Genomic DNA, 13,082 nt, shown 5'->3' on the forward strand with positions numbered 1-13,082 from the left:
CAGGATCGAGACCATCAAGCTACAGATGGTCTTACAAACGGAATCCCAAATGAGCTCAACTCACAACTTTTACCAAGGACCCTGGACCAACCCACTGGCCCTTTGGCTGGCCTAGAGAATTCCCCTCTGCAGGACACTACAACTGCAGGGCCCCTTCTTTGCCCCTATTCAGCAGGAAGTAGTTAGAGCAGTCACCCAGTTCCCAATAGCAGGTGGCGTGTCCTGTAAGGAGGGGGGATTGAGAGGTGAGGCCAGCTGGACTTCCTTGGTTGAGTGGGGACTTGGGGAAATTTCCTGTCTTACAAGAGGATTATAAAATGCACCAATCAGTGCTCTGTAAAATGCACCAATCAGTGCTCTGTAAAACGCACCAATCAGCAGGATTCTAAAAGTAGCTAATCACAGGGAGGATTGAAAAAAGGGCACTCTGATAGGACACAAATGGAACATGGGCGGGGAGAATAAGGGAATAAAAGCTGGCCACCCCAGCCAGTAGAGGCAGCCTGCTCAGGTCCCCTTCCATGCTGTGGAAGCTTTGTCCTTTCCCTCTTCACAATAAACCTTGCTACCACTCACTCTTTGGATCCGTGCCATCTTTAAAAGCTGTAACACTCACCACGAAGGTCCATGGCTCCATTCCTGAAGTCAGCGAGACCACGAACCCACCGGTAGGAACTAACTCTGGACACAACTACAGCCTCGAACTCCTGGGCTCAAGCAATCCTCCTGCCTTAGCCTCCCAAGTAGCTGGGGCTACATGCATGCACTAATGTCTAGCTAATTTTATTTTTATTTTTGGAAAGACATGGTCTTGCTATTTTGCCCAGGCTGGTCTTGAACTCTCAGCCTCAAGTGATCCTCCTGCCTTAGCCTCCCAAAGCACAGAGATTACAGGCCTTTCCCTCAAGCTACTTGCCATCTCATCTTCCTTACTATATTAAAAGCAAAGGCTCCAGACACGGACTGCTGAGGTTGGATTTCTGGCTCTGCTCTTTAACAGCTATGCGATCTGGAAAGCTGGTTTCTTTCTGTGCCTCAGTTTCCTCATATGTAAAAGGAGGATATGAACAATGGCTTCCATGCCTGGTCTTCTTTTTTCACTTTATAAATAAGTGTACTTCTTTCTGAATGTAGGAATAATACATTGTTTGTTAATTTAAAAGTTGGAAACTACAAAAAAAAAAAGAGAGAGAGAAAGAAAATCATTACATTATTCCTCATCCCATTTGATGTACTTTGGCCTACTTCTTCCACGCATTTTTCTGCATGTACCTTTTTTCCATAGTTGAAACCATATTGTATAAACAGCTTCAGATTCTGGTGGGCTTTTTTCATGTAGTAGAACAAGTATTTTCCCAAGTCCCTGAACTCTCACTCTGCACACCCCATCTACCATTTCCCAGTGATGTGGCTTTGGGCAGTTGCTGCAGTTTGCTATTACACAAGTAAACCTGCAACCCACACCTGGGGAGAGAACTTTCTTCTCTCCTGAATCTCAGCGCGCATGTTTAAGCGCCTCACCATTAGACAGGACGCAGCAGCAGCAGAAAGCTCCGTAACTCCTCTCCCTTTTGGAAAAGTTCACAGAGAGCAATTTTGGAGTCCTTAGCAAGGTTTAATTATGAACGTTTAGAAAGACAACGGATCGCCTCATCCGCACTGGGACTTCAGGGCCAGGTCTTCAGTTTCATGATTCGCATGAATCGCAGGGCTCCGGTACAGGAGCCATCTGAAAGCAGGGCTGCAAGCCCAGCCCGGCCTGCCTCCTGAGGCCCCGACCCATTGCGGCGGTGGCGCTGGGCCCCCTTACCTGGGCAGCGCCAGGGCCTCCTCCGTTCGGCCGAGGACGCCGAAGACCGCTGGCAGCGCCAGCACCCCGTCAAGGTCGAACACCGCCGCGCGCAGCGCCATGGCGGCGGGTACGCAGCCTCGCACCCGGACACGCAGCTCACCCGGGTCCGGAGCGCAGGACCCGCCCAACTTGGCCCGGCTCTGCCCCGCCCCTGCCCTGGCCCCGTCTCCTCCCCAAGCCGCCTTAACCTGGCTCCGCCCCCTGCCCGGGTTAAGGCTGGATTCTGTCCGGCCGAGAAAGAGGCAGGGGGAGGGGCATGGGAAAGGGAGTCAGAGGGAGAGGTAGAGGAGACCAGGAAGGCGGGGACCCCAGGCTAGAATCTCGCCTCCGGTTGTAATACCTTCTACTGTCCCAAAGGAAAGTCCAAAGTCTCATATGCCCCCTCCCCACGCCCCTGCAGTAACTGCTTGAAGAGGCAAACCCAGGCCCGGGCCTTCCTGGACGGGCTGACATCTCCCTGCGAAGTTGCCAGACTTGGAATGCCTGGAAAAGAGGCCACAGACCGTGTGTGTGTGTGTGTGTGTGTGTGTGTGTGTGTGTGGCCTGGAAAAGAGGCCACAGACCGTGTGTGTGTGTGTGTGTGTGTGTGTGTGTCAGAACATAAGACCGTGTGTGTGTGTATGTGTGTGTGTGTCGGCATATCCAGTGACTTCCAGATTCAAAACATAAGACCCTGTTGGGGTGGCAGGGAGGGGGCATATCCAGTGACTTTCCTAGATTCAGAACAAAGGATCACAGATCCCTCACTATCCTGACCACTCCTCTAGGCACGCTCTTCTTTGCCAAGGCAAATGTGTTTCTAGAATAAAATGTGATGTTCCAGCTATGGTGTGCCAGGCCAGAATACTTCGATTTCAACCTCTTGTGGAATGAGGCTTAGAAGGACTAACTGTATGCTATTATTTTCCTTTTGTACATGCTACTTGTAATAATTCTGTCTAAAAATGTGCGAGGTTTGTTTTTAATCACCGATTTCCACACTACTGGCTCATTTATATTCCTAGAAAAACTAGAACTTTGGCTGGGAGTCCTTGAGCTGTTGTAGTGCAGCTCCATGAATTAAAAACCATGTCTTTGGTGAAGACCAAACAGAGTGAGTGAGGTCTCCAACAGCGGAGAATTTACTCTTGAATGTGTCTCTGTGGATTTATCCAACATACCCTCTACCACGGAGCTTCAAGAACCTCGTGAGAGGTTGTCAGATACGTCACTGTAACTGGGAGGTCTACAACAGTCTCTGGATCTAGCAATCAACAACAGGATTGACCAGAGCCGTGGGTTTCCTCTGGGCTGTTTGCTCTTGGCAAGCTATGCTGTTGCTTCCTTCTCTAGCTTGGTAACCTCTTCTAGGCTCCTGCCTGGAGCAGTTATTAGTGTGTTCTGAGATTCTTGTCAAAGAAGCAGAGAGTGGCCAACACTGCCAAATGTTACAGGAAGAACTGAAAAAAAAAAAACTGTCCAATTTTGAATTTGGATGACACTGGATGTTTCAGAACAATTTTTGTGGGCCCTTTGTGGTAGGAGCTAGATTACTCTGGATTTGAAGACTGAAAGATTGGCAGAGAATGGAATACAGTAAGCTAGTTCTCATGAAGTTAGTTGATCTCAAAGGTATAATTGAATTTAAAAAATAGAAAGCAAATTGCAGCCTGACCTATATAGTATGAAAACTCTTAAATCTCCAGATTGGGCATGGTGGCACACACCTGTAATCCCAGCACTTTGGGAGGCTGAGGTGGGAGAATTGCTTGAGGCCAGGAGTTAGAGACAAGCCTGGGCAACAAGACAAGACCTCCTTTCTATAAAAAATAAAAATAAAATATTAGCTACGCATGGTGATGAATGCCAGTAGTCTCTGCTATTCAGGAGGCTGAGGTGGGAAGATCACTTTAGCCCAGAAAGTGGAGGCTGCAGTGAGCCATGACTGTGCCACTGCACTCCAGCCTGAGTGACAGAGCAAGACTCTACCTCCAAAAAAGAGAAAAAAAAATTAAATCTCCAGCTTGGAGTTTCCTTTGGGCTCCAGACTTGCCAATTTCTTACTCAACATCTTACTCAACGTCAATCCAACTTCTTACTCAGTATCTTCTCTTGAGTGTCTAACAGGCATCTCAAATTTATCATGGCTAAAACGGAACTCTTGCTCCATTTCTACTTCCCACGTCTGTTCCTCCTAGTGTACTCCCTATCTTACAAACTGGCATCCCCATTGACTCAGTGGCTCAGTCCCGAGACCACAGAGTTGCTTCCAGATCCCTGGCTCCCAGCCAAACCATATGTTCGTGTTTCTAGTGGTGGGCCGCTGATTGAGGCAGAGATATGGTTCTATGGTGATGTTTTCTGGGAGTCCTTCCTAAAGGCCCAGTCTGGAGCTCACTCCTCCATTCTGTTCAAAGATTTTGTAGGTTTGTAGTCTCTCATCTTAAATCCCTTTCTTCTCTTTCTGTTTAAAATAGCTACAGTGATTTCTGTAGCCTGCATCTGAATTCTGCATCTAGCACAGTATTGCTTATGAATACATAAGTATATTTATACAAGCAATAAAGTGTAGAGGAACAACATACCTACGGAACTAGATTTCATAAAGCCCCCCTTTGAGACAAAAAATTTAAAAACGTAGAAATATGAGTTTTACTTCCCTCTTTGGTTAAGAGAAAGCCATGAAGCTATCACATGAACTTTTATTTATTCAGGAGCGATTAACCTGTAAATAGCTCTAGTGTGGAATGTTTTATAATGCCTTGTGAGTTATAGAACTTTCTGGATGAATTGCTTAGGCAAAGATTAAAGGTTTTGATTGCATTTCACTGCCCTTTGCCCTTTTTCATGGGTCGTGCTTTTCCTGTGTTTTCTGCTACTAAGGTAGAGAGATAAGTGCTTACCCAGCAGGGCTATGGGAACTGGGTGGCTTTTTGAAATGTAAATCCTAACCCCTGTGTCTTCTAATTTTAATATTTATGAAATATGTTTTAGGTGATAGCATGAATCATAAAAGATAGCTAATGTAGTAGTGAAAAATTATAAATTGCACCTGATTTCAATCACTAAATTCATAATGAACGTACAGTGACCTCGTTAAGGTTTATTTTGGGTTTCCTGCCATTCCTATGCCTTCCCTCGCTTCCTGCTAGTCCTTGATTGTCCAACCCTGTTTTGTAAAATCTATTTAACCACTAGGGTTTGAGAGGGAAGAATTTACACTGCTGCTTCTCTCTACTGTAGATACTTTAATCAAATTCAAAGTAAAGCTACCTCTGGCAGTTTTCTAAAACTACAAAGCACTTGAAATTTTGTCCTTTTTTCAATGCAGTAAATGAACGAGTGTCTTTAATTCCATCAACAAATATGTATCAAGCACATTCTATGTGCCAGGCACTGTTCTAGGCACTTGGAATCAATTGTTAAATAGATCAGACAAATATAGGGGCCGTCAAGGATCTTCCATTTTAGTGGAATAATGAATTCAAATAGTAGTGGCTCGTGGCTTCTGGGGCAGTGAAAAGAATGAGATTGGGAATAGTGGTGGCGGCTACTTGTCATTTTTCTTATTTGTCATTTTCCAGCTTCCCAACATCTATAACATTTTCTTACATACAGAAAATTCCACCTGGGCATGGTGGCTCACGCCTGTAATCCCAGCACTTTGGGAGACTGAGGCGGATGGGTCACCCAAGGTCAAGAGTTGGAGACCAGCCTGGCCAACATGGGGAAACCCCATCCCTACTAAAAACACAAAAATTATCTGGGCATGGTGGCACACACCTGTAATCCCAGCTACTTGGGAGACTGAGGCAGGAGAATTGCTTGAACCCAGGAGGCAGAGGTTGCAGTGAGCCAAGATCATGCCACTACACTCCAGCCTGGGAAACAGAGCAAGATTCTGTCTCAGAAAAGAAAAGAAAACAAAAGAAAAGAAGAGAAGAGAGAAGAGAAAGAGAGAAAGAGAGAGAGAGAAAGAAAGAAAAAGAAAGGAAGGAGGGAAGGAAGGAAGGAAGGAGGGAAGGAAGGAAGGAAGGAAGGAAGGAAGGAAGGAAGGAAGGAAGGAAGAGAAAAGAGAAAATTCCACCTGGCAGTGATGAAGTTCTGCTTCAGAGATACACAACATCCTTTGAACATCTTCTATTTTGATAGTTCTCAGTGTTTGAGAGCTACTACTGTTTTGAGTTCTACCCTCTCACAGTAGAATCCACAAACAACATGTTGTCCAGGCACCCTGAATGCTGGCCAGGTGCTCGGGCTCTGCCAATTGGGGCACACAGTCGCCAGGGATTTGGAGATGGAGATGGGCAGCCCAAAGCCACAGCTGTGTGCGCGGGAACTTTCAGCAAAGGCAGAAGCAGCAGCCTCTAGTTTTTCTGGGGAGGCTGTGATGGAGCTTCTCCACTCTGGTCCTGAGTGTACTTGGTGCCCGCGCTGGGGCACAGCGGTAGCTTTCTTAAAATTGCACTAAGGGTGGCCTGCGGTCACTGTGCTGTTCTTGGCTATATAGTTTCCAAAACTGCATCTCTTGTCCTCCCTGAGATTCTGTGAGCTGTTAATGTCCTATAATAAGCCCCTTTCTGCTTATATGACCCAGAGGAAGCTCTGTGGTTGTAATAAAAACCCGATAACGCATGCCCGTCTCATGAATGTTGGTAGAAGGAAGAACTGCATGCACTGTAGAATTTGGAAATGCCGTGTGCCCACTCCCCAGCCTGCTTGGAAGTGAGGATGAAGGCCTGTGAGTTCGACTCAGCAACTCAGGCGCACCAGCCCAGCCTTTTACAGTGGGAGCGGGTGAGAAGGGTGTTGGTCGGCGGTTTGAAGGGCAGCAGCAGCAGCGGCCAGGGTCCCCGGCTGGCAGGGATGGTGCAGGCCCTGAGGTCCTCAGCACCCAGCTACAGCAGTGGTGTCTTCACAAGTCCATTTCTGTGCTATGAATTTGGCAATGGCCTTGCTCTTGTTTTCCAGGCTTAGTTCTCCAAGCTCCCAAGGGCCCTCACCGATATCCTGTCCTTAGATGCTGTGCTTACATCAGTCAGAGTAGACACTTCTCACTCTTCGCCAACTCCAAAAACTCTTCTACTGTGCCATCTGGAACTTTCTGGAACTTGGGAATATCATCAGCAAAATTCACCATTTCCTCAACTTCTTTTACATTCTCTTCCCCTCCTGCTGTACCTGAAATCTGGCTCTGCCCTGAGGAACCTGCTTCCACTTGTCTTTTTTTTTTTTTTTTTGAGATGGAGTATCAGTGTGTTACCCAGGCTGGAGTGCACTGGCATGATCCTAGCTCACTGTAGAGAGCAGCAGGAGGCAGCCAAACGCCTGGGCAGATAGGAGCGGGTCCCTGGTGAAGCCCCAACTCCAAGCCGAAGACAGTTTAAAGCCTCAGCACCAAACTACAAGTTAAATCCCCAGACCGGATTTGTCTTCCTGTTAGGCACACCTTCCTCTGACTGTTCCCACCCTGCATCTATTAGACATATACCTACCCTTTCCTAATTTGTTTTCTACACTGTCATGCCCACCTTTGAGTGGTGTCTTCACTTTACCCTTTTTTGTATACTCACAAACCAATCAGCATGCACTCCCCATTCTGAGTCCATAAAAGGCCCCAGACCCAGCCACACGAGGGACTTTCCCACCTTTGGGTAGGGGGACCACCCCTGTGTCCCCTCTCTCCTGAAAGCTGTTTCATCACTCAATAAGATTCTTCTCCACCCTTCTCACCCCTCAATGTCCAGCATATCCTCATTCTTTTTGGGTGCAGTACAAGAGCTTGGGAACCACCAAACATGGGTACAAGCTATAACACAGGCAAGCTGGGGCACGCCAGCTTAGCCAGCGGGGCCTGGGTGGGGTGTCACTGGCAGGAAGTCCCCAGCTTGCAAAGTGATCAAGAAGAAAAATCCTACATCACTGTAACCTCAAACTCCTGAACTTAAGCGATCCTCCCACTGTAGCCTCCTGAATAGCTCAGACTACAAGCATTAGCCATTGTGCTTGGCTAATTTTTAAATTTTTTGTAGAGATGGGGTCTTGTTGTGTTGCTCAGGCTGGTTTCAAACTCCTGGCTTCAAGCTCCTGCCTCGGCTTCCTAAAGTGTTGGGATGACAGGTGTGAACCACCATGCCTGACCCCCACGGCACACCTGGCCCCCACAGCAGTCTTTGCAAATGCTCAGTGTTCTCTCCTCTCCTCCCCTGTGCCACTGGGCAAGGACAGGAAGCTATGCTTCTTGGCCCTCATCACAGCTCCTGAATTGTCCCTGAAGACCCACTAATTCTACTATTCTTCTCTAATCTGTTTTCTCTCCTAATCTCCTAGAAGACTATGTAAGCTCCCTTCTCTGCTTGCATCTCCAATACTCTCTCCCTTATCCTTACTCTCAGCCAATACCTTTTCTTCCTATTTCTTTGAGAAAATTGGAACAATCAGAAAACCCACTGTATCGCAGCCCCCTGTCAACCCACCTACCTGCACCTAGGCAGATTCCCTGCTGCCACAATGTCCAGGCCCCACCAGTCTTAGCCGAGGCCAGCTTTCTACTGAGGCAGTAGATTTGGTGTGCCTGTAGGCAAGAGGACAATCCCCATCTCCCACATTGTTGGTTATCTCCTCTACGGGATCATCTCATTCTCATACCAACAAAAATAACATATTGAGCCCACACTTCCCTCCAGTTACCATCGTATTTCTCTCTTTTAAAGGGAAAGTCTGTGAGAGAATTGTTTCTGCTTTTTATCACTTAGCCTTCTTGGCCCATTCGCCCCTGAACTCATGGAAATCATGCTTTTGTCTTTACTCCTAGCTGAAAGTCATCTTGCCAATGTCCCAAAAAAACCTCTACATGGCTAAATCCACAGGACAATGGAAGTCCTCATGGCACCTGGCCTATCAGCAGCCTTTGGCCCAGCTGCTCCTTTCTCTTCCTTAGCAGGCTGTCTTTCCTGCTTCTGAGATCCTTTCCTCCTCTCCCCCGGGCTGCTCCTGCCTGATTTCTTTTGCAGGCTCGTCATTGTACCGATCTCTAAATAAAAAGTTCATCCTTGGATCTCTTCCTCTTCTTATCTACAGTCACCCTTTTGGTGATCTTGGCCAGTCTCTTCTTCCTAAATGAGTTCTTTTGTAGTCTTCCTCATGCGTGTCCTCTGGCCACAGTCAACTGCAGGCAGATCACGTGGGTCTCTGGTTTCCATGTCAAGAGGGCCTCAGAAAGGGGACAGCCTGACCAACATGGAGAAATCCCATCTCTACTAAAAATACAAAATTAGCCGGACATTGTGGCGCATGCCTGTAATCCCAGCTACTCGGGAGGCTGAGGCAGGAGAATCACTTGAACTCGGGAGGTGGAGGTTGTGCTGAGCCGAGATCGCACCATGGCACTCCAGCCTGGGCAACAAGAGCGAAACTCCGTCTCAATAGCAGCAGCAACAACAACAACAACAAAAGAATTGGGAAGGTTTCCATGATAAAAGCCATGGAGCCTTCCTTATCAATGAAAAATGTTTCTCTTTCTCTGCCTCATGAGCCCGTTCCTGCCTAAGCTGAAAATCCTGTCACATCCTTGCCTGAAGGATACACCACACACCCCAGGTAAACCCATTTTCTTCACGGTCCACCCCTCCCTGCCTCTGGACTTGAACTAGAGTCAGATCCCCACATGTCCTGGCAGGTGGGGCATGGGAAAACCTCAGAAGAAACATAAAACACACCCCAAGTCTGAAAGATGCTGCTTGTTTGTGGTCACAATCTGATGAACATACACAGGAATGGACTCTTGAGGTCCTAGACCAAGGACAGAAAGTTGAAGTAGAGTTTGGCTAACAGGGGTGTGCTTTCTTAAGATTTGGGTTTAGTCTGTAAAGTCGAACAGCTGAAGGAAGTACTCACAGTTTGCTCAACTGATAGTCCATGCAAAGTGAAGATGAGATACCAGAAATTAGTTCAATGTAATGGAAGACTTGGAGGAACAGGAATATTGGAATGGATTGCTTAATATATGATCTGCTCGCCTTCCTCCTGATATGGAAGGACTCATCAGAGACTTCTTTTTCCAAGACCATGAGAGGTACATTGGTGAGGAAGAACCATCATCTCAATTACTGGAAAGTGCAGGAAGTGGTTTGGACCTTCGGTCCCAAGCTTAGAGTTAGGGAAACTTCTCAGTACATGGCTGTATTAGTCCCTCCTCACACTGCTGTGAATACCTGAGACTGGGTAATTTATAAAGAAAGGAGGCTTAATTGGCTCACAGTTTGCAGACTGTACAGGAAGCGTGGCTGGGGAGGCCTCAGGAAACTTACAGTTATGGCAGAAAGCAAAGGGAAAGCAGGCACGTCTTCACATTGCTAGAGCAGAAGGAGGAAGAGAGAAGGGGGAGATTAAACACTCTTTTAAACACCAGATCTTGTGAGAACTCATTCACTATCATGAGAACAGCAAGGGAGAAATCCACCCTCATGATCCAATCACCTCCCACCACGCCCAACCTCCAACATTACAATTTGACATGAGATTTGGGTGACAACACAAATCCAAACCTATCAATGGCACACGTCTATCATCCATCTGCTGAAGGAGGAAACAAGAGGAAGCTGTGTAGTGCCTCCTACCTGACAAAACCATAAATGCAATTAATACAATGTCTCCAGAGGAATCCCAAGAATTAGGGCCACCAGCAAACACCTTAAGGATGCAGAAGTGGTAATTTTGATGATCACCAAATGCTACCTTAGGTAGATGGGTCTCAGACCGTCAGTGGTTCATTGTAAACTTAAGTGATTCCGATTACAGAAGCTGTTCCCAATGTGGCCCGAATGCTCATTTTCCCAGCAGCAGTGGCAAACCCTGGTTTCTAGATGTGCTGGCAGAGCCTAGAGGTTCAAATTATTCACTTGGTGGCAAGCTGATTGTAGTGAATGCCTTACATGCTTGAGAAGGCAGCAATCTGGCTTTTATGGAATACCATAGATGCTTATTCTGGAGAATGGCTGGAGAGGAAAGCAATACATCCCGACCCTAACCTCATGACCTATTACTACAATGAGCACTGTACCTGTCTGTATTTTCTTACTGACTTTGCTAATTTATTTCATTTTCTGCCCACCCCATTACTTTCTATGTGTGTGTGTTGGGTGAACGTTATCATTTACTCCACAGAAAACAAAATTTCAAGATGGCTCCAGTGTCAGGACTAGAGCAAGAATAGAATTAGAGCAGGAGGCTGGACTTGGAGCTGGATGGTCACTGGTGAGACCTGGGATTCTATCCCTGTGGAATTAGGATGGGGTTAGGGGGAGCCTTTTTGCTTGTATGAGGAATGGTTACATTCTGTTAGGTTCTGTATTTGTCTATTTGGCATCCACTATGTGCAGAGCCAAACTAACAGCCAGCATTGTTTATATCTCCCCTGCAACCAGCTTTTGCAGGTGCACTAAAGTTAGAGTACAGGCCCTCTGCCTAATCTTGACTCAGTATCACCAACAACCCCGTTTGTCTAACTCTCACACACTGAGCCAATATTCCTCCTACCCCAAATCACCTCAGAGCCAGGTAATGGGCAATCACAGACCACCCCTATAGCCCAGAGCCCACCAAGATTATTCAAACTATCTCATCGCAAGCTGCTTCCTTGCACTGCCCTGGCTTTCCCGGGAAACCTCACGAAGGCTCGGGGCCAGGCTTCCCGCATTGTGCCCTCCACCTCCTGACACTCCCTGGTGCTGCTCTGTGTGGCCCTGTGGGGATGTGCCACTCCTCCTGTTTCTAGGGATCTGTGAGTATAAACTCCTTCCTTTATGACAGTCACTTATGTGTCTGCAAATCTTACCATACCTGATTAAACAATTTTTTTCAAGGTGTGATGATGGAAAGTTGAGTGTGCACTGATATTAGGAGCCAAAGAGCTAGATTTCGGGTGTCGGGGAGGGGGGCTTTCCAGCATTGAAACAACTTTCAAATATTTCAGGAATGTCCCCCCTCTTGAAGTGGGCAGAGCCCACCTTCCACATAGAAGCTCAAAACCCCAGATTCCTGCTTCCTTGGCCTTCCTGGCATCTGGTTTGGGAGCACATGCTTTAATCAGATGCATCTGTTTCGACTTTTGTATGCAGAGCTAGTGACACAAAGGAGCAGGGCTGGAGGAGAATTAACTGTGGCAGCAGCGGCAGCAGCAGGGACGGCTGCTTCCAGGGACAGCGGTGACAACGGCACCCGTGATGGTGCCAGGTTCTCATGCAGCTCTGTAGCAGCAGGACCCACCACGCTGGCCGGGGGGCAAAGGCTTCCCTCTTCTTCCTGCTCTCCAAGCAGCCCCTCCAGCTTTCTAGGTGCTTCTGTGGACCACCCGTTTTCCCTCAATAAAACCCATTCTCCACTTAAAGTAATTGGTAGGTTTTATTGCTTGCAACCAAGAATCCTGATGGATACGATCTGTGATTTTCTTTTCTTTTCTTTTTTCTTTTCTTTTCTTCCCTCCCTCCCTTCCCTCCTTTCTTCCTCCCTTCCCTCCCCCTCCCTCCCTTCCTCCCTCCCTCCCTTCCTCCCTCCCTCCCTCCCTCCTTCCTTCCTTCCTTCCTTCCTTCCTTGCTTCCTTTCTTTCCCTCCTTCATTCTTCCAGTCTCCAGATGGAAAATGTATACATCTAACTTTATATATGTAAATATGGTGAAATATTAACATTTATTAATTACGAATAGTGGAAATATGAGTGTTTATGTTTTTTTGGTATTTTACGTCTTTTAATTGTCTCAAAAGATGATGCTAACAATCGCATGCACATGTGTACACACAATGCATGTGTGTGTTTGTGTTTATTTGTGCTAATTGACTCCTCATAGTGAACCTATGAGGCGGGAGCCATTGTTCACATCTTCTTTTTACATCTGAGGAAACTGAGGCATAGGAGGCTGAAGAGGCCTGTCCAGGATTATGCAGCTGTTTAAGAGCAGAGCTAGAAATTCAATCTCAGCAGTTCGTGGCCGGGGCAGGTCCAGGGCCTTTGCTTTTAACAAAATAAGGGAGAAGAGCTAGCAAGTAGCTTGAGGGAAAGGCCGAAACCAAATAGCGTTTTTAGGATTGGGGATAAGCTTAGTTAGGCGCTGAAGGGAACGAACAAGTGGGGAGGAGAGGGAGGGTCTGAGAAAACCCGGGCTGTTAATAGATGGGGTGATGTCAAGATCACAGCGGGCCAGGATTCGCCATGCACGGGAGGAGACGGGAGTCCCGATCTGATGCTGGAGAAAAG

At 47.1% G+C, this 13,082-nt stretch overlaps 1 protein-coding gene across 3 annotated transcripts in view; it reads right to left on the reverse strand.

The window, feature by feature from the left end:
• Positions 1-13,082, reverse strand: part of EPHX2 (epoxide hydrolase 2) — a 163,921-nt gene that overhangs the window by 55,384 nt on the left and 95,455 nt on the right. Inside the window, exon 2 of one of the 3 annotated variants that reach the window (XM_050802489.1) lies at positions 1,811-1,954. In XM_050802489.1, the coding sequence (XP_050658446.1) occupies positions 1,811-1,911 (101 nt within the window). In that variant the 5' untranslated portion in view covers positions 1,912-1,954. Of the gene's footprint in view, positions 1-1,810; positions 2,328-13,082 lie in introns of those variants that run through there. The other 2 variants (XM_050802488.1, XM_050802490.1) reach the window with 2 other exon arrangements.

This window comes from Macaca thibetana, chromosome 8, assembly GCF_024542745.1.
Source record: "Macaca thibetana thibetana isolate TM-01 chromosome 8, ASM2454274v1, whole genome shotgun sequence".
Lineage (NCBI taxonomy): Eukaryota > Metazoa > Chordata > Mammalia > Primates > Cercopithecidae > Macaca > Macaca thibetana.